This window comes from Nilaparvata lugens, chromosome 8 (genome assembly GCF_014356525.2).
Source record: "Nilaparvata lugens isolate BPH chromosome 8, ASM1435652v1, whole genome shotgun sequence".
NCBI classification, from domain to species: Eukaryota; Metazoa; Arthropoda; class Insecta; order Hemiptera; family Delphacidae; genus Nilaparvata; species Nilaparvata lugens.
In genome coordinates this window covers 24,875,866-24,898,021 of record NC_052511.1, presented here as the reverse complement: position 1 = coordinate 24,898,021, position 22,156 = coordinate 24,875,866, and the positions used below count along the sequence as shown (strand labels likewise).

The window sequence follows — 22,156 nt, the reverse complement described above, 5'->3', positions numbered from 1 at the left end:
TAAGAGATGATGCAGTTATACAGTGTATATTGCTATTTAAATCTTCATGAGTCTTTGGATGGCTCATATAAACACGGGATTTTAAAAGAAAACACAGAAAAAAATACACGGTGGCAGATCAGGAGATCGAGCCGGCCATTGCAATCATCTCTAATTGAGATAAGGTAGTCTGATTATTCGAAACAGCAATTTTGTAAAGTAAGTTATATCCATTTTGTATGGATAGAAATGAAAGTCTTCCTGGAAAATCCTACTCAGAGCAATCGGAAAGTCCAAGGGCAGACGCATTTTTGCGTGCTGAACTCCTTGGAGATTGTAAAATTTAAGCTCTCACTGTCTCAATGTTTCACGTAATCTAGTGTGCCGTGGAATTTTAGATATCCGCTTGGTAACTAACAAAACAATTGATTTCCGGTCTGGACACGGACCAACAGGACTAAATTGAATCGTTTCCGAAAAGAGCACTGTGCTGCAATCACTGAACAGCCACTCGAAAAGTAGGCCTCCGAGACGAACGCACGCTCCTCGCTGTTCCAATGCATGATGGCTACTGACATCAACAACAAACAAAAACTTGAAAACAACGACAAACAACAACAAAACAACAACAAAACTTTAAAACCACGCCTTTCAAATGTGGCTACTTGCATTCCGCTATGTCATCAACTAAATGGATAGTTCACATTTCAAAAAATGAAATTATGATGCAGCATTCTGTATTTAACACAGTTTTTAAAGATCTGGGACTACTTCATTATGTTATGATGAAATATATTATGTCACAATACGTTATCTTGTTGTGGATTGTTTTAGTCATACAACCTCAAGATTTCATGCTTGTGGCATCATTTTCATACGTTGGGTTGGGTTACCAAATCAACTTGGACTGTTTCAATAATAGAAAACGGAAGCTACACTTTTGAACTGTTCACGTACACAGTCATGTCAATCTTGAAAAAACGTCTTGAAAGATACTGAACACGGAAGAAGACGCCAATAGGTATTGAGCATGTCTGTGTTTTCCTCCAAGCAAATCCGTGATATTTGACTACATCTTTGTGTTTCCATTATGAAAAAGATTTATTTTAATGTCTGAAATGAACATTTTATTCCTTATTCATTTTTACATAACACTCCATATTTAAATGATTGGGAGAAGAAAAATCAGATTGAACTTGTGCTATTTCCCTACCAAATTCAAGTTCAGTTTTAAAAGTCCAAAAATATATGATCATCACCAAATCATCTAGAGTCAAATTTTCAGTCCAAAAATCAAACTTGCCTAGAAAATAAATGGACTTGAGTTCAATTTATGTAAACTTGAAATAGTTTAATTTGTGTAACTTTTTGACAGCAGTTGACAATTCAGTGCTGTGTGCTCCTTAATTGTTGTAATTATGTTGCTACTTTTTAAACAGCAGTCCGCAATTTAGTCCCGTGTTCTCCGAGCCACCAAGTCCGTGGGCTGACGATGGCAGCGGAGATGGAACGGCCAGCCAACGAAATACGGCCAAAATGGAGGCAGAAGAGGCGCTCGGATCTGGCGCCACCATTTCTGCCGTTCTCTACGCCAACATCAATCACCCCGAGTGGAGAACTGAATATCCAGGTAAAGGCCTACTGATAATTCAAAATTGCTCATTAGTGTAGTTTTTCCTTAAATAATATTGTTATTAAAAAGCAAACTAATATTTTTGTTTCAATCAAATATTAGACAAATAATTGTTTTTTCTATTGTTTCAAGTCTATACTATATACACTTTCCGAGTCCAAGTCTATAATTTCCGCACAATAAGCTATAACTTTTCTAAAGCTCTAAGCGTGCAATATTATTTTACAATATTGTGTCTACTTATAATATCAGGCCAAAGTGCCTAAGATATGTTTAATGTGTGGCCTGATGTTTAAGTAGTTACTATATTGTACAATAATAAAGCACGTCTAAGAGCACCTTAAAACGATACCATTTTAAATTGATATCCCACTTTTGAATTCATAGTTGAGATGTAATATTCTACCATTCATATTAATCAACTTCCATCATTTACTCATTCATTTATTAGTAGATGCAAGTATTATTTAGAATGATTTCGTGTCATTTTTAATAATTTTTTACAGTTTGGTCAGAAAGATGCAAACAAATCATAAAAAAATGGCGTACACTTCCATTGGAAAAGCGATCTCCGTACGTCCAGCAGGCCAGAGAAAACAGGACCAACATGCGGCTGAAGAAACCACAGGTGATTATCCATTCAATCACAATTGGGTTTGCATTTAACGCGAATGCCAACAGCTCCTGCATACTGGATGAATGCATATAAGTGCATTATATGCATACGTCGCACAAATGTACACAAAATTATGTGAACTGTGAATCATGTGTTTTGCTTATAAAGCATATTCGTGGTTTGGGCTAACATTCTGGTTCAAGCTCCAATACTCGTGTTTTCTTCACAACGGTCTCACCAAATTTGGTTTGAATAATCATTTAGACATTTAGAACGTAGAACTTATCGCTGTTTCCAGTAGCTTTGGAAGAATGAAGAGTTATTGTGCAGTATCTGCAATATTTGAAGAGGAACTCATATCATTTGAGCTATCACCTCAAAGTACAATCTAGAATGAACTCTTCGTTCATTCATTGGTGATAGAGTTACGAAGCTCAGGCTAAACCAACAAGCATTCGCACAAAACCTTCCATTTTTAATTCTTAATCCAGAAGTTATGTGTCATGTTCATAATCTACCTAATTCACTTATCTTTTCAAGTCCAAAACAATAATTGAGTTTCACTCGAGACAAATACAAATCGATGAAATTGACAGAACATTCATGAAACTCTAGATTAGAGTTTTAATAAATCTACACAACCCGTAAAGTTGTTTATTAATTTCAAATTTCTATCAAATAAGACTTCTATAAATATTATACTTCAAATCCGGTTCAATAACATGAATTTTCACCTCTTGGACCAAATTTAAAGTTAGAGTATCATTTTGAAGAAATTTTCTGTGCATCAGCCTCCATGATTATTCATGGTTTGTAATTAATATTCGTTGAATTTTTTATATCATTCATTTTTATCCATTTACAGTATGTAGATTCTCAAACTGATATAAATATAATGGTTTCCAAATAAATAAAAAATATTCCATCAGAAAATACTTGTAATGAATTTATTATGATCATTTTAATGCTTCCAATAATAAAGAGTATATGAGTATACTCATTGTATAGAAGAATACATTGAAAATCTTTATTTAGTTTTCATAGAGGAGAACTGCAGTTGATATACCAGTATCTTCATGTACTCTCAAAATAGATAAATGATTCATATCATATTGTTGTTAGTTACCAAATATCATGTCATGTATATTGAATATTTTGAAAATCAAATGAATGGTAAGGTCATTGAACAATAATTTACAAATAGTTCCGTTTTGCTTATACCACTCATACAGTTGATTATAGAAAACTAATATGAAATTAGGTAGGATGTATTGTATGTTTTAACCGCTTCTAGTCATCCAAAAGTACATTACTTTATCTAGTATTTGGATCTTGTTATTCAACTCGTGAGTGTATAAACTAGTGTTATAGTTGATCCTAATTTGTGACAGTTTTCCATTACTACCCGAGCTGCACCAAAGTTTTATGTTTCTAACTAACATTGTTTTGTGTTGTATTTAACTTGCACATAGAACATCCTGATGTCTTGATTGAATACGGTGACTAAAATATGCAATACTAAATTCTTCCAAACTGAAGCATGCACGAGTATTAAAATGTACTTATTCAAATTGACGATGATAAATTATCTTCTGATGTAATGGATGTCGTATGATCAAAATTCTTATTGAAACTCAAAACTTAATGATGGTTTGATATTAGATTGACTCAGTAAGCCAATACTTGGAAACTAAGAATTAATTCAAGCAAAATGAAGAATTATTTTCAGGTATATTCAATACTAAAATGTTGATACCTCAATACTCATTTCACTCACGTTTTCAATTGAGTAGATTGCTCAATTTCATTATTTAATCTGAAACAATTGTCTAGGATATATTGTACTGTATGTGATTGTCGAAAATGGACTCAATCACTTTAAAATACCTACTAGTTTTAATCATTTTCCTAGTTGTGGACAAAATTTTATATTACATTTATATATTACAAATAAGACCATTTTCATCAAGTAATCATATATTTCCGAGATATCATAATCTATTCAATGAGTGTTGATTCTTCAAAGTAATAATTAAATTGAGATACGAAATCACAGACGATCGGAGAGACTAATATCACCAAGCGTCATATCAATTCAAAACATTGAAAAAATCATTCAAAAATGATTATAAGCAGGTTCCAATCGAATGAAAAATGCCACCCTTGTTCTTGTCATTGCATGGACAAGAAAAATGTAGTGACATTTAGTATTGCATATTTATTGTTTTGGTGAAAGTATGTGTGGAAGCTCACTAGTTGGGGGACATAGTGATGAGCTTTATGTGCGTATGTGTGGTGTGTATGTGTTCTGATTACTACTCGTCTCTACCCGGCCGCTCCTTAGAACGCTGCCGCCACGCCCACCGCCCCCAAGGAGCAGATTGCGAGCAGCCAGAGTGGAGGCAGTGCCAGCAGCGGAGGCGGGAATGTGCTTGCCGGGGGCGGCAAGGGGCCACAGAATGCCGCCCCAATACAGCAACAGCAGCCGGCAGTGCACTCTTCAGTTGAGGTACAGCTGTCTGATGATGATGATGATGATGATGATGATGAATTGCTGCAATCTCACCACGGTCTGCAAACGCTACTAACAGCACCACCCGGTGAAGGAGAGCCACATGGGGAGGCGAGGAGTACCTCCTCTCCCTCTCCCACCACCTCCACCTCTCTCTCACCCCCCACCCCCACTGCCAATGTTCCGGCTCCGCCTCAACGCTCCTCGTCCACCTCTTCAACCTCTTCCTCGTCCTCATCCACCTCATCTTCCTCCTCCTCATCGTCCACCTCCTCCTCGGAGAATGCCGCCGCAGCTCAAAACCTTGTCTCCACTGGATCCAATACTTCTCCTTGTCCTGTAGCTACTGAATCTCCTAAACAACAACAACAACAACCAGCTGTACAATCCTCCACACAACAACAACAACCCACACCTCAACCGCCGCCTCCAGCTCCTCAAGCACCCACTGTCACTCAACATCCCCCCCGTGCTGCACAGACCATAGAGTCCCCCCGAACGTTCCCCACCACCATACCCTCGCACCCCTCCACAATCCAGTACATCCCCCTGATTCCCCCTCGCGCCACCACTTTCCACCTGATTCCGACGTCGAGCAGCACGGGTGACTCCGTGACTGCACCAAGACACATCTACCAGTACGACAGAGGCACCATTCACTACCCCCCCACCACTGTGCAAATACTGCAGTCTGTGCCGCCACTAATCATGACTTCTGGCTCGGTGATCTCGGCCACAGTGCACACTGCCAATGACAGCAGCAGTGCCAGTGCAAGTGCCTCTGCCCCCCCGGCCACTGTCAATGTGTGCCTTGCCACAAATGAACAGAAGGCAGCCGCCTCTGCTTCCTCTGCTCCTCGCAACCTCCAGCTGCAGCTGATCTCCACCACCCCAGCCCCTGCTCCCCCTCCTCCGGCCCCCTCGCCTGCTCCCCCCACCTCCGCAGCAAGCCCCCACGACCCCGCCTCCTCCTCCGACCAGCACATCCGTGTCCTGACACCCTCCGAAATAATGCGCACTCTCCCCTCCCTAGGACAAGAATCTTACGATCCTCCATCCTTGATGGTGAGCAGATCACTAAGCACGTTCTTTTCAATTCTCTCTCTCACTTTAATTCTTCTCTTATTTTTGGCCGCTCGATGCCGTTTTCGTTGTTAGCTACTTTTCTTTGGTGAGATTCACTTCGTACTGTTAGCATTTGTTATAAATAACATCAATGCTGACAGTTTAAAATGAATCTCAAAACTACATTTTGTTTCGGATCGTTCGCGTTGTCCTCTGCTCTGTTTCAGTTATCTAAATGTTGTTGATCTCTGTAGTTTTGATTTTATTTTTGTTAATGGCTTTTTCTCTCTCTCTCTCTGTATCGTTGGAAGATATTTTTTCTCCTTGTGTTTTTATTTATTTTTGAAACAACCGGTTGTTTGTTGAGAAATGATGCGAGGAATGAGTATTCATTGGTAGATAATTTTGCAGTTTTTTTTCGTAATGATATGGTTTGAGATGGCATAAGTGTTCCCTTTTTCAATATCAGATTTACTGTTACAAAGCTGCTGAATTTTCGTTTTTATTTTTGAACATTTTTGATGTGGAAAGATGATTATATATTGTTAAATGGAAGCTATGTGTGCATCATCTCTGTTGAGTGTCAATTTTTCTCATCTTTTCATTGATCATTCCTATTGAGAACTTGAACAAGAAGGGTTTAGTTTTTCTAGCAGGTATTTTTTTTAATCTACTCAATACTCCAAATAATAGTTGAAGCTCCAATTAACACATTGGATTACATTGTCTCCCGATAACTTCAATCAATTCTAAAGTATCACGATAACTCTGAGTAATAATAAATAAATAAATAATATTCTCTATCTTGAACTTATAATCTATTACAACGATGAATCACAGTGATAATAGGAGCAATTCTTCAAGCAACCATTTTCGTTGAGAAGAATAAATTATATCTACATAAATCTCGCTCTGAAATTTCAGTTATCGCTTGATAGTTTGACATCTTGCAAGACCGGACTCCATGTTCAAATCTCTCTATGTTTTAAATATCTTCTCATGAATCCATAATCTTCGCCCATATTAGTTGTAATCGATCCATTACTCTGCCTCTTATTGAAAATTTCTATTATAATCTAATGAAGTCCTTGAATATAGTTGAATTGTATAGAATTTCTCAACGGAATTTTTACTTCCAATATTACACTTTCACTCCATTAAATTGAAAAATTGAAAGAGCTTTTCCAAATCGGTTATGCAGAATAAATATCTGAATCTTTTCGCCTATCATACCACTTGTCAACAGATGTTAGTCAATTTTCATAATCTAAATATAATCCAATTTATCAATAAATCTATCTTCTCGAGTTCTATTATCCTGACACTAGAATAATATTTTCTTGGTAAAGTCAAATTTATTCAAACACGACTCCTGTCGGATTTTCCATGTCCTAATTATTCCTGGCACCTGAATCATTATCCTCTACCAGTCCAATATCATAAAATCACGTACATGCTTGAAAATCATACTCACCGCCTGCTAAAATGTAACTTCGTTATTGTGTGTGTTTTATTTGGTTTGGTGTATGTATGTATTGTTCTGTATCATTTTTTGTTTGCATGTCGTGTGTTATTTATTGTATGTTGGTAGTGTTTTCATTTAATTTCTTCCTCCAGTAAGTAGTATTATTAGTTTACAATTAACTAATATTTTCAGTTAACAGGTAACTTATAAGTTAAGTATAGTCTCACTCAATATTGGTTATCTTAACATACAACTTATTCACTTATAAATGAGAAATTTGACGTCCTCATCTACTACACTAATACCTAGACTTAATAAACTCTTTTTTATTCTGTTCTAGTTTTTATAATCCAAACACAATCCTCACCAATATTTCTCTATACTCACCATTAATTTTTAACACTCACAAATGTTTCACAATACTTCTGCTTGATAAATTAATATTTTAAATCAACTAACAAAAAACTCGAATACACTCATAATACTCACCTGTATAACACACTCATATTTCTACTCTTATTAGGTGCTTCAAATCGAGTAAGAATATTATCTTACAAATTAGGTGTTGAGAATTTGGTAAAGTCAAGGAAATTGTCTAAACGAAACTATATCACTGACATGTTGATTCTTTTTTACTTTTTTTCTACAAACAATAAAGAGGGAATATCTATAAGTTGATGTGATGTTTATCCATCGCAGAAAGTATGAAGATTTCTATCACATTTAATTCAATCTATTTCAAGGTATTAGTAACGATAGAAAAAAAATGACAGTACCTTTAAAATAAGATAAATTTCATTACATACATTATCTGATGTGCTAAAGAAATAGGAAAGAAAATCAAAGTATCTGAATTAGTCCTAGATTATTATTTTACAGTACTAGTTTACTGTCTTTGTTAGAGGATGGAAGAGATGTAATGTATTAAGGTTCTTTGAATAGGTGTCTTGTTGGATATTTTACCAGCGACTCTTAAAACATGTTATATACATTGTATTTTAAATGATCTCTCACCGTTTGTAATTATATACTTGTAGTGAAAATTCCTTGATTCCTGAGAAGTTTGTCTTATATAGAAACTACCAATAAAGTACTTTCCCCGTCACAGTTAGGCTGACACGGATTCTCATAGTATTGCTGTAACTCACTCCATAATATTTGCTTCACTTGAAATTTTCACAAAATTCCACAGCACAAGTTTTCCACTGAGTCTCATCATCTCATTACTTTTTCCAGTAGAGAAAATTAACGAAGAGTTTTCTGTGATTCATTGCTATGTAATGAATGACAAAACATCTTGACTTGTTTTACAGGTTAGATCAAGATCCAGATACATGAGCATGGTCAGCGATGTAAGTTTCTTGCCAAGCGATTGTTTTAAAACTTGACTCCCAATTAAATCATAATAAACACTGAAAACCCACATCGTACAGATGTATTTGTAATTAGAATCCATCCCGTTACTAATTAGAATTCTGTAGAATTCTTAGCTATCATTTTTATAATTCGATAGAACTTTTAGTTTCCTCACATGTTGCTTTTAGATTTGCATTCATTAGCAGTTTTTTAAGAGTTTTCTGGGGAGATGACTCGTAATTAATATTTATTATATATTATAAAATATAATAATATTTATAATTCTCGTGAATTGTTCAGTGCAGAATTTAAATTTCCATTTAATTTAAAATGTTTGGTGAAAAATATAAATTTAGTGACTTTTTATAATGATATCAGCTCGATTTCCAGTAAGACATCCAAATATGAACTGATTTTTGAGATCAATGGATTGCATTTTTTAATACAGCAAACACATCAGTTTTTGGCTAGAACTAGCAACTTTGTATCATTTTCCCAGATTGCTGAATCTCAACCATGTTGAGGGAATTCAATTGATGATGTTACATGATTGGCCATGTTTTTGCTCCATTTTATGATTTCTTCACCTGCTTCCTGAAAAATAGTACTTATTCAAATTCTTGTAATCCCATTACTAGAACATTATTGCTTAAATAATGCCATAATTCCTTATATTTTAAAATTGCAGTAAAAAACGTAAAATTGTCAAGGATTCATCATTATATTGATTACCTATATCTCCACAATCTCACAGTCACAATTTCTCCTTTCAGTTACAGTTTCTCCTTTCTTCTCTTAACTAATAAATAATAATATTTTCTAATAATCATATTTCATCTTTTTGAATACCTAATGATGGGTTTTATTCTTGCACTGGAGATTATATAAACTCACATTTGTCCGGAATAATTTTTCAATTTTCAGCTTTTGGTGAACTATAGTCGCACGTTGTAAAATATTTTTGAGTCTTGATCACGTTTATTATTGTAGTAAATTGTTTTTAACGTTTTTAGACTGTATTTACCTTGAATGAATAAAAAATAATATTATTCGTAGTTGACTTGGATTGCTTATCCTTGCTAATGGATTCATCTTTACAGCTTATCTTTAGATATAATCTTCATAATATATTTCAACCAATCTGTTTTTTATTCATTCATTTCTGTAAAAATTAGATTCATTTACCAAGCAGTGATATAATGATGAATGTTCATTTGAATATTATTTATTATTTTATTAATACAGTTGCAAATCGTATAGCAATGTCTATAAAATATCAATAGCAATTATCCACAAAAAAAGATTCACATTAGTCTTTGAATGTAAAATAACTCACAGTTTGAGTAATACGTGTTTAAAATTTAACAGCAACATTCGGATGTGTAGAATACGTTATAGAAAGTTGAGTAAGAGGAAATGCAGGGTCTCAGTACAATAGCTGCTTTATTGTAGAAAGTGAAACACTGGAAGTGGATTGTTCATGAGGATGAAATGTCCTTTTATCAGTCCGTGAATAAGTTTGGATACATAGTGAAATTAACACTATTTATTCTTCAGTTGCTGTTGACATTTAAAATATAGAATAATAATTTGAAACTTGAGCTTTACTTCTAGCCATTAATTTTTTAATTTCTATCTTTGAAGATGATCTATTTTTTATATTAAAAAGGATGTATATTTGGGTAACTCATTATGTCCATTTATGAATAGATCTAAGTACCTATTATTTCATGTCTCTGTATTTTCTTGACTAATATTTGATAGATGTCCGATACGTTTTTTAATAGAATAAAAAAGCAGATTTGTAAAGTTGATATTTGCACACAGGATCCTGAAAAGAATCCGCATGGCAAAAGTAATAGGGAAGCTGAACAGGAACGACAATGGAAACAGTTGCAAGCATTCAGGCAGCAGCAGCAGCAAGCTATGCAGGACCAAAGGGCTGGTAAGAACTCACTTATCTCAGTTTCATGTTTCATTACAGAAACCTTATCTCCAAATAAAATGGAAAAATGTCAAGAATCATTGGATATCGCAACTGAAAATTTTAATTCATACAAGATATTTTGAAATTATAATTCATAAAAATATATATTATATTACAATAAAGTATTCTAATAGGGTTACTTGAATTGTTTAATTTCCATATTAATTAATTTATATTAAAAAATATTCTTAAATACAGAGGGGTTCAAAAGAATGTATACTCACTTTGACAGTGACTGACAGGCCGTTTCAGACTGCCTACATAGCTTGATCGACTTCTTTTTAAAGAAGTATCTCCTAATGTCAAATGAAATCAAATAAATGTGTCAATAATTTCAAACGGGCATCGCTGACGCTTCAATTCTGTTGAGAATAAATCAGCTCTCAATTATTTGATTCAATAGAGATTCCATCCAACATGGAAATGATGCTCATGTTTTTTTCGTATTGTATCAGCATTGTTTAGGTTTAGAATACAAGGTATTCTACTTGAGAATCTATCCCCCATCAACTATAAATTGGTTCAATAGAGATCCATCTAATTTTATATTATTATTCCTCCCATATCCTTTACATTCTACAGTCCTTTCAAGATTCCTAGTGTGCATTTTATAGTTCACTCAGTAATTCATTGATAAAGTTGACTAAATCAGTATAAATTGTATGATTTTGTAAATTTCCAGTTATATCACGAATGCGTGGAACGCCAGGTGTACAGGAAGGTCAGTTTCAAACTGAACCTCAAAGTCCAACTCATATTGCCTCTCAACTTCAAGCGGCCGCTCCTCAGGTATGTAATAATTTTGAGATTTAGCAATACCTAACGGAATAACCAATACCAATACGGAATAACCAATACCAATACGGAATAACACAATTGAATTGCTGAATAGTTGCTTTCATAAAAGCTTAATCTTGAGAAAAAATTAAACGACATAATATGTTCTGTTGTATTATGATTGATCCTCTCGGATTTCTAAATTCCATTTGATTTTCATCACATTTTTATTATTAAAATAATAATATTCATGGTAAATCACCAACTGAGTAAGTTCTAATAATTATTATCAATTCTTCATACAAAAAATGATAGATTTATCTCAAAGATTTGATGAATAGAAATGCAATATTTTAAATACATGAATGTTATTGCAAGAGCATGATATCCTGGAATTATAAGTATTAATTAAATCGTTATTTGATGAACCATGAAGGAACATCAAGTGCAGTTTACACAGCGAAAGCTTTAACTTTGAATCAGCTGGTGGTTGAATCTCAATACAAATCGCATTATAGAAAACTAAACTTAACATTGTTCTCATCCAGTTTAAGCTGAGATCCTTTGAACTGGCACTGTGCATACGGCGACCCTCAATGTAAGGAAGTCCGTCAAAACGAAAACTTCAAATTTTTCACATGCAATCATTACTTAAGAAAATTATTAGCAATTTTTTAACACTTTGAATTACAGCAGGAGTCACCCATTAACTTGCCTTCAATGACGTCACCCGGTGGTATGCGCACCATTCAGCAGTTTGTGCCTCAAGTGCAGCAACAGGTAGGCCTATGTTCATTATTCACAGTAAACAACATTTCAAATTCCCAGTTACTGTATTATTGTACTAGAAACGTTGCTAACATTTTTAGTATTGGTACACATTTGGAATAAGAATAAAAGAAGAAGCTGACGAACAAGATTCAGATTGTGAATTTTAACATTTAAAAATTCATATAATGAATTAATTGGAAAATAAATTAATATGAAGTTGGATAATTCAGCTGCCACCGATCTCTTTTCAAATGGGCTTTTTGATTTGCCCAACAATATTAGAAAAACTGTTGCCCATTCTAAAAACAAAATTAAATTAGTAACAATCAATTGATCACTGTTGGAAAAACTAACAATCCTCCTCTAATTTAGCAAACCCCACCATGAAACCCGTTTTTTTGTATTCTTGTTCGATATTAACTTGTACTTCATATCTTTATTTTATTGTGTTTTTGTTGTATGAATAAATTTGAATTGGAATCAATCAAAATTATTAAAAAGACTTGGTGACTTTCAAAAGAGAAACCAACTCTACAATTTTTTCAAACATTTGTTTACTTGTACAATTTCCAAGCTACCATATTATCATGTATGACATCTATTACTATTCTTGAAGAATATACAATGAACAATTTTATGATTGACTAAATCATAACATAGAGAAGAGAAAGCATAAGAAGATATCACATGATATAGGACTTTTATTATCCAAATTTTACTGTTAACTCAGGCCGATAGTCCACGTAATTCTTTTACGTGAAACTATGTGACGCTTGTAGTCTCTCACCGAGCCAAAACAGTAATAATACACAGTAGTCTGCTTGACTTAATAAAAAATTGGCTTGAAATTTGGAACGACAATGGGATATCTTCTTATGCTATTTTTTATCTATGATCATATTCAGTTCTTCAAGCATACTCATTAAGATTTGAATCAGCCATAGTTATTTGAAGGAACTGAGAAGCTCCTGAATAGCATAAAAACACTGTTTTTCCATTCCTTTCCATAAAATCTAATCAAGTTTTATTTAATTTAATCACTTACATAAAAAATTCCGTTACACAGTTTCTATTACAGATTATTGAATACAATACTGTTTGCTTAAGAAAACTCTTGTCTGCAAACAGGAGTGAAATACATTCAGAACTCAACTAATCCATGTATAAATTCGGCTTTGGATATGATTATAAGATTGGCTGAAAATATTATTTGTTTATAGGTGGTACAGGGCGGCATAAAGATAGCGCGCGTACTGAGTCCGGCGCAATACCAGCAGCAGCAGCGACCGGGACTGCAGGCCAGTTCGTTCGCAATGCCGCGCCCGCGTGCGCCCACTCCGCATGCGCCCAGCCAACCTGCGTCCAACCAACCTGCGACCACTGCGCATGCGCCGCCCGTGCCGCCTGACCTCGAGATGAATCGGCAACTGCGCGAACTGCTGCAGCGACAGCACATCAAGAACAAGCTCGACACTGAACAGCGCATTTGGACACAGAGTGAGTCTAATATTTTTGTCGTTTCCATTTCCTGAACATTGCATTTGGACACTAAGTAAGTTAGGCGCACGTTTATTATATTTGTAGTTTCTATTTTCTGTTCTAATCTCCTTGCTCTACCTATTTCCATAGGTATGGAAAGTATTGCTTTCCAAAAAATTAAGGTACCCCAATTTCAAGTTCTCTTTTCATTTCAATGTTCCCTGAGTCTAAGAAACATGTTTTTTGGACACAGAGTAAGTTAGGCACACCTGTCTAATATTGTTAGTTTATATTTCCTTTTCTACTCTCCTTGCCCTACTTACTATTATTATCATTATTTGTCATGTGAAACTATAATTTGAGCATAGCTCCAATAGTGTATGACACCACAATTAAATAATTAAACTACATCTAGTTTTCCCAGCCCTGAGGTCACAGCAATTAAAAAAAAATTATTACTACTATAGGTAAGGAAAGTATTGCTTTCCAAAAAAATCAAGGTACACCAATTTCAAGTTCTCTGTAAGCTTCAAGTTCTCCTTAGTCCAAAAACATGATTTTTTCTAAAGTAAAACAAAGTATCATTCAACTTTTCAAAATGAAAACAATTTAGTCATAGAAGTTATGTTATAGATTGTTTAAATACAAAAAATATGAAATTTCTCATTTCTAAAATAGAGTAATGATGTTCGTCAAAGAATCTAAATTTATAGACTGTTCACGTATAGAACCAGCGCAATAGGGTGTGCATTCTCAATGCTTGTTTGTTTTTAAAAGCTTCCCAGAGACACTTTTCAGAGTCTTTGAAATTGTCTATTGCAATCATCAAAAAAGCAATTATTTTCTTACCAATATCTGTATTTTCCCAAACTTTAGTCCTATCTTCCTCTGGTTTTCTTACCTCACCTGACAACCTTTTTCTAATTCATTGTCTTGTTGTAATATACTTTTCAATTATACTTTTGTAGATAAATTTCAAACGTTTGTTGCCTCTATATTAGTGTATTTTATCAGTTCAGTCAAGATAACTGAAGATCTCATAAGTAATTTCCACACCCGGTTGCACTTACATCTATCAAATGTTTAAATGCAGTGGCCCCGCATCCAGTGGCCCCAATGCCCAATGCCAGGCAAACCAAACGTCGTGTCTAACGACATTGCGATGACTTGAGTTTTGTCAAGTTGCTCCTTAGGCCTAGGGTCATGTCAGTACTTGATCTCTGTTGTAACAGTTCAAGAAGGATAAAGATTTGGATAGAAACTAATTATAATGGGCTTCACTTCAAATTGCCAGCATTCCTTACAAATAACAGTAATGCTTTCAGCATTGGTTGAAACTCAACCAATGTTAATCAGTTTTCAATTCATTATAAAAGTTACCTTTATGTAGGGTTTGCTTTGCGGTTGATAATGACTTGAATAACCTGAAACATGTCATGCATCAATAAACTATAAAAAGAGAACCTTATGTTATTTTTATCTCAAGTGTCAGCGTTGGTTGAATGGGAAGCATTAATCTTATTTATAAGGAATGCTGACAGTATAACACAAGGCTATAGATATTGATTGTTCATCACAAATATCAACAATGAGATGAGTATAACATTTATATGAGAATTTATTTCTAAGAATTGTGAAGCTGTATCGATCTTTGCTAACAAATGTCGACAATTTTGCAGACGACGGCAGTCAACAGGCGGTGCAGTTGGAGAGTGGTGCGCCCGGAGGCGGCAACCCCACCTTCCGTCAGCCCCTGCCGCCCCCGCTAACCCGCCCGCGGCTCGCCCCTCCCCAGCAGATGCAGCAGCTGGTGAGAGCTGCGTCTGCCGTCCCTCAGCAGATGCAGCAGCTGGTTAGAGCTGCCGCCCCTCCGCCGCAACTGCAGCAGATGGTGAGAGCTGCCGCCCCTCAGCCTCCGCCCCAACTGCAGCAGCGGCAGCCGGCGGGACTCGAGTCACCACCGCGATTCAGGCTGCTGCAGCGGCCCGGCTTGATTGCCACACGACCCACTGCCGCGGCCGCACCTCGCAATCCGCTCGATCCCTACGACCATCTCGTGCAACACAGGCACCAGATCACCAACGGTCAGTCATTATTATAATGTGAAATATTTCTTCTATGCTTGGTTTTGAAGCATCTAAATTTGAAAATTTGTGAAAATATTTCAGGACTGAATATTTTGTGAAGTAAATAACTACAAGTACAAAACTACATAGTGCAATTTGGACTATGTCTAACCTTATCTAAATTTGGGAGAGGAATAGCACAAGATTACCTTATTTTTCCTTTCCCTATCTTTTAGATGATGTACTTATTGTATGAATAAATAATAAAATAATATTACAAAATTGCACCAACTTAATACAACATTTGAGCTTTATTTTTCGTAAAGTGCTTTCCAAAACAATACAATCTATTATTCAATCACATAATCATCTCAACAGTTTTCATAAACATTTTGACAGTAAAATAAATGGAAATTTCTACAACTTGGTTCGATGCTGTTCATTTCAGAGATGATGTCGTCTCCGTGTTTCATACATTAAAGAGCCTCTCATCATAATATTATTATAATTCTTTCTAATATAAAAAGAATGGAAAGTGGTAGACTTTCTAGCGTTTTATTAACAGTTTTTATTCTATGTTTGTATCAAACAAATAAAATCATGCGAAAAATTGAGTTACCATATCTCAGAATGACTTCTACAAAAATATATTATTAATGAAAGTCAACAAAGAGGTACAGTGAGGTTCAGGTTTATTTGTTTATTTTCATAAGATAGGAAACAGAATTACTAGAGAAAATCAGAATTTATTTAGTCACCAAATGGAAGATAAAAAAATACTAGTTCTCATTGAAGTTAGTTGTTTGATGTTTATTGAACCATTTTCCTTCAGAAACAAGTAGCAGCTGCTACTAAAGATTCATCCGCACTGAATCTCTTATGGCTTTCATGTATTATTATAATTGGATGGATTCTTGAGTTTACTGTGAATATTCTCTGTCCATGTTCAGATATAAACTGTACAATTCATGATTGAATTATGTAGTGAATTGAAATTCTTTGTATGAAATGGTACTAGAATGTACTCGTATTAATGATTTCAATAATTCCTTATTTAATATTGTAATTATCTATTGAATTGATTGTATTGTTTTGTATTGTCTAAAATAATGTTGTTGTTATGGCAGAAGGTGGCGTAATAACAGGTGGCCAGCAGACCATAGTGAGACACATAGCCAGTCCTGGCCCTGCCGGTCCGGGGTTGCCGGTTGATGCCTCGCGATTGCAACAGCAGCAGCCGGCTCCACCCCCACCCCCACAGCCACCTCAACCTCAGCCTCCTCAGATCGACCCCCAACGATTAAGCGGTATTAATTCTGCTTGTATGTTCTCCATTTTTATTTTCTCATTCTCATTATTACTATTTTTTAAAAAAATTATTAACATGTCCCATTTCACTTGTCATCAAAATTGAAAATCAGTATAATATACTGATATTATGAGTGTTTAGAAAGACTAACCAATTCGTTTACTTACTATGCTAAAATGGTTTTTAATAATAATAAGTTTCATTTATGGAGAAAACAGGTGGAAATCCATTTTGCCTCCTTCACGTAATACATTTTTTCAACATATTCAATTTGCTGTCAATTTTTTGTGGGATAACGAATATTTTCATTTTCTTTTGATTTAAACGTTACTATAAACCTTAAGGTGCATTTTCGTTTGTGCGTAAACTTCCGCAGTCGACGACGACAAGCATTATTGTCCAAATTTCAAGTGTGCTAAAACAGTTGATCAAATAACTTTTCATTATTTATCTTTATTATTCAAAAATCAAAACATTTCTAATAATATCAACATATTGCCATTTAAAAGTATAAACTCAGCCTCTCCTATTAAATATAATTGAACATAATCTTTTAGGTTATTTAGACAAATTGAAATCTAGCCAATCTGCGATCCTCTTTTGTCGTGGTCGACGATGGCATTCACGCACAAACGAAAACCCAGCTTCAGTTGTCAAATTTAAACTTGAGTCAGAATATATTTTATAATATTATGAATGTTGGAAATGGTGGAACTTAAATCCAAGTGGAATGGGAACGTTTTCATCTCATTCATATTTTCATCTAAAAGACTTTCCAAATTATAAAAGTATTTAAAAGTTTATAATAAATTATTCAATTGGAGTTTGTTTAGTCAAAAAACATTCACTTTCCCAATACTAAAGCTTTTTATTTTTGGTATTATTTTATTAAGCGAGCAATTTCTGTATTTATATATCTGGTTATTTTTATATCTGGTTATTTAGGTTTTACGGATCTCGAAAACGGCTCTAACGATTTTCACGAAATTTGTAACATAGTGGGTTCATGATATAAAGATTCGATTGCACTAGGTCTCATTCTTTGGAAAACTCGCTGAACTACATCAAAAGGATAATTCATCCTTGGAAAACAGATGATAATTTCATCGTCTCTCGATAACAGATGATGCGTGTGCCTGTGTGGGAAAGAGACAGAATTATTTCCAGCTGTGTAATCATAATCAATCAGCAAGAAATTTTATCTAGCTAGACAATTTAATCGATTTGATCAACATAATCTTAATTGTTGACATGACATGATAATCCTCCTAAACTAGAGTATATCATAATTTTCAAAGTTTATCATTATTTGACAATTTCAAGTGATTAGTGAGTGTTATTTTGTTATTCAAAATGATAAAATGATGGTATTCATATTTTACAGCTGGCAATACGTCAGTTTATGAATTACGAGGATGCGATATTTTGATTTTCTACAGAATCACTCGCTCACTTTTTACTATCCACAGACGACGAAAGTCTCAGCTGTTTTAGCCAAGGATGAATTATCCTTTTAATGTCGTTCAGCGAGTTTTCCCAAGGATGAGAGAGACCTAGTGCAATCGAATTTTTATATCATGAACTTACTATGTTTCAAATTTCGTGAAAATCATTAGAGCCGTTTTCGAGATCCGTTGAACATGAATAACCAGATATAAAAATATAAACAGATATACAGAAATTGCTCACTTAATATAATAGGATAATAGGATTATTGTATTTTGGTTTCTAAATCTACTACTTGCATAAAATAATTGATACTTATTAATCAGGAGTTATCCAAAATATTATAAAAAATTAAATTATTACTCATTTCAGCATAATGAATGTTATATTTTTAATTAGATTGTCATTTTGTAATTTGACTAGCTTCGTGCGAAATCCCAACTGTTGAATTATGCCTTTGTTGAACAAAAGCCTTTCACTTTGTTCTTGTTTCTGGAGCTAGTAAATGTCCAGCTATTTTATGATAATTAAAAAAAATATATATTGTTGACTATCGAGAGAAAAGTTTACAAATCTAATAAAATAATGAGTTCAAAGGATTCATCCATCTAATTATTTATCTGTTATTTTTATCTATGCAATTTAGAATGGAAATAGTTTTACTTCCAACGCTGATCATTTATATACTTTTATTTTTTTATTTATAATGAAACAAATATCACTGATAACTTTGAAGATGTATCTGATGGTGAGGGGGGAACTGATGTTGTTGAAGACGATGATGTCCTTCCGGATGTTTTTTCCCCTGATGCATCTGAAGACGAATATATACCTCCTTCTAGTGAAGAAGATACAGATGATGAAACCCAAAGACCAAGTAAAAAACAAAGAATAAATGAGGCAGACTTACAACCTGGAACTTCTACTGCAGAACAAGGTGAAGAAGAGGAGAAAGAAAGTGAAGAAAATGAAAGAGAAGAAGAAGGTAGTCAAGGTGAGGATACAATGCAAAACTTACCTGATTATATTATTAGGCCTAAAAAAAAACAACTGGTAGGCAAAAATAAGTATAGATGGTCAACCAAACCTCCAAAAAGAGCTGGTCGAACCCCTCGACGAAACATAATTTTCATGAGATCCCGACCTGCTGGAGCTGCTCGGGGTGTTACGAATGCTGAAAATCTGTTTTCCTTATTTGTAAATGAAACCATAATCGATGCAATTGTAAAGTACACAAATCAAGAGATTTTAATTCAAAAAGTAAACTACAATGATTCAACTTTTACCAAAGAGACTACTAATAAAGAAGTTAGAGCCTTACTCGGACTCTTGATTTATTTTGGAGCATTAAATCACAACCACACGTCTACAAAAGTTCTTTGGCACGAAAGTAGGGGCCTTCGCATCACCAGAACTGTAATGCCCTTAGCAAGATTTGAGTTTTTAATCAACACATTACGATTTGATGACAAGTTAACGCGAGACGCTCGAAAGGAAATTGACGCCCTTGCACCAATTCGAGAGGTATGGGATAAGTTTATTGAACATTGTAAGGAGTATTACATCCCTGGACCGTACTGTTGTATTGATGAACAGCTCCTGGCTTTTCGAGGGAATTCACGGTTCCGTATGTATATCCCAAATAAACCAGCAAAATATGGTTTGAAGTTGGTCATGCTCTGCAACTCTAATGGTTATTTGATCAATGCCATCCCATACACTGGGAAAAAAATGAATACAGGAGGACAACCACAAGCTGCATTTTTTGTGGAAAAATTATCAGAAACCATTCAAGGCAGTAATAGAAATATTACTGTTGATAATTGGTTCAGTTCAGTCCCTCTATTCAACGACATGCTGAGTAAATACAACTTGACCATGGTGGGAACGCTGCGCAAAAATAAGCCTCACATACCTCAAGAAGTGTTGCAGCGCAGACCAGAAGGAACAATAATGTTTGCTTTTGACAGAGAGTTGACATTGGTGTCCTTTACACCAAAAAAAAATAAGAATGTACTTCTACTATCAAACATGCACCAGGGATACTCCATGCAACAGAACTCAAAGCTGCCAGAAATAATTCACTTTTATAACAATACCAAAGGCGGAGTGGATTTGTTGGATCAAATGTCTGCTCAGTATTCCTGTAGTAGGAAAACAAGAAGATGGCCTGTGTGTCTCTTTTATGGCATCTTGAATAGTGCCTGTGTTAATTCTTACATCATCTACAAGGAGAACACTTTTCTGAACAAGCAAACTCCACAACCAAGAGTAGAGTTTTTATTTACCCTGGCAGAAGGTCTGATGAAGCCTTGGTTAGAGGAAAGACTACAAACACCAACACTGCGTAGAGGAATTCGCCTTGCGATTGCCGAACAACTTGGTATCGATGAGCCCAGACACGCAGAGAACGACAACCGACGTGCCGGAAGGTGTTGCATCTGCCCCCGTTCCAGAGATGTCAAAACCACTATAAAGTGTATTGAGTGCAAAATGTTTGTATGTAAAAGTCATTCCCTATCTATCTGTGCTAATTGCAGGGAATAAAGTGTGTGAACATGACTTAAAACTAAAACCATACAAAAGTATCCAAGAAAATGTAAGTTTTTCAATTTTCTTTTTTTATGAGTAAAATAAATGTCAGATATGTCTTTGGACGAAAATTGAACTTCAACATTTTACAGTAGAAACATAACCTATTTTTGGACATTTTATTAATTTATCAAAATTTGGGAATGGAATAGATTTGGGCCAAGCCTGTTGTTCCTTCCTAATCATATTTATATGATTTGTGATTCTGTCCACAAATAAATAAATGAATAAATAAATAAATATAAATATAGATATAATTTACTACATATAACCAGTGACCCCCTGGGTTGGAGAACTCGCTCATGAACAGTTGTAATCTCAGAAATTTGCAACTGTTTATTATACAGAGTTGGTGTAAATTGTGGAAGAAGCTAAATTTTTATTTTACAAGAATAATTTGACTGTAGGTTTCATTAGGGATCCTATTTGAAATGAAAAATTACTCCTCGAAATTTACATTGTCGCTTCAACATCTTTGTCCCTAATATGAATCCAAATTCATTTTTTTAAATGAGAAGGTGGTCATAAATGATAAAATCATAAATGAAAGGTGTGATAAATGATTTCGATAGAAAGTTCCAAGAGAAAATGATTGGCGAAAACCACACATTGTTATCTTGTATCAGTGTTTGATGTAAAAGTTGTTAATAATTATGTTGTATATTATCCAGCTGAAATCATGTGTCAGCGCATGAAGGACTGTCTGTGTGATAGCTCCCAAATAGCCTCAGCTGATGTTATGAATGAATAAATGGAGAACTGTGGTAATTGCATGTAATGAATTCTTCAGGTGACTAAATGATGAATCACAACATTTTTTTTTACTTTCCTAGCCCTATTACCATAGGTAAGGAAAGTATTGCTTTCCGAAAAAAATTAAGGTACCCCAATATCCACATTTCTATAGGCTACGTTTCAAGGTCCCCTGAGTCCAAAAAAGTGGTTTTTGGGTATTGGTCTGTATGTGTGTGTGTGTGTGTGTGTGTGTGTGTGTGTGTGTGTGTGTGTACACGATATCTCATCTCCCAATCAACGGAATGACTTAAAATTTGGAACTTAAGGTCCTTACAGTTTTTGGATCCGACACGAACAATTTCGATCAA

At 34.7% G+C, this 22,156-nt stretch overlaps 1 protein-coding gene across 1 annotated transcript in view; it reads left to right on the top strand.

Annotated features, from left to right (window-relative positions):
* The window catches only part of LOC111047752 (histone-lysine N-methyltransferase 2C), a 151,216-nt gene that overhangs the window by 50,738 nt on the left and 78,322 nt on the right, over positions 1–22,156 (top strand). The window contains 11 exon segments of the mRNA XM_039435095.1: positions 1,419–1,609; positions 2,119–2,240; positions 4,573–5,805; positions 8,584–8,622; positions 10,454–10,571; positions 11,296–11,402; positions 12,084–12,170; positions 13,382–13,658; positions 15,320–15,724; positions 16,834–17,112; positions 19,198–19,338. Coding sequence (XP_039291029.1) covers positions 1,419–1,609; positions 2,119–2,240; positions 4,573–5,805; positions 8,584–8,622; positions 10,454–10,571; positions 11,296–11,402; positions 12,084–12,170; positions 13,382–13,658; positions 15,320–15,724; positions 16,834–17,112; positions 19,198–19,338 — 2,999 coding nt within the window.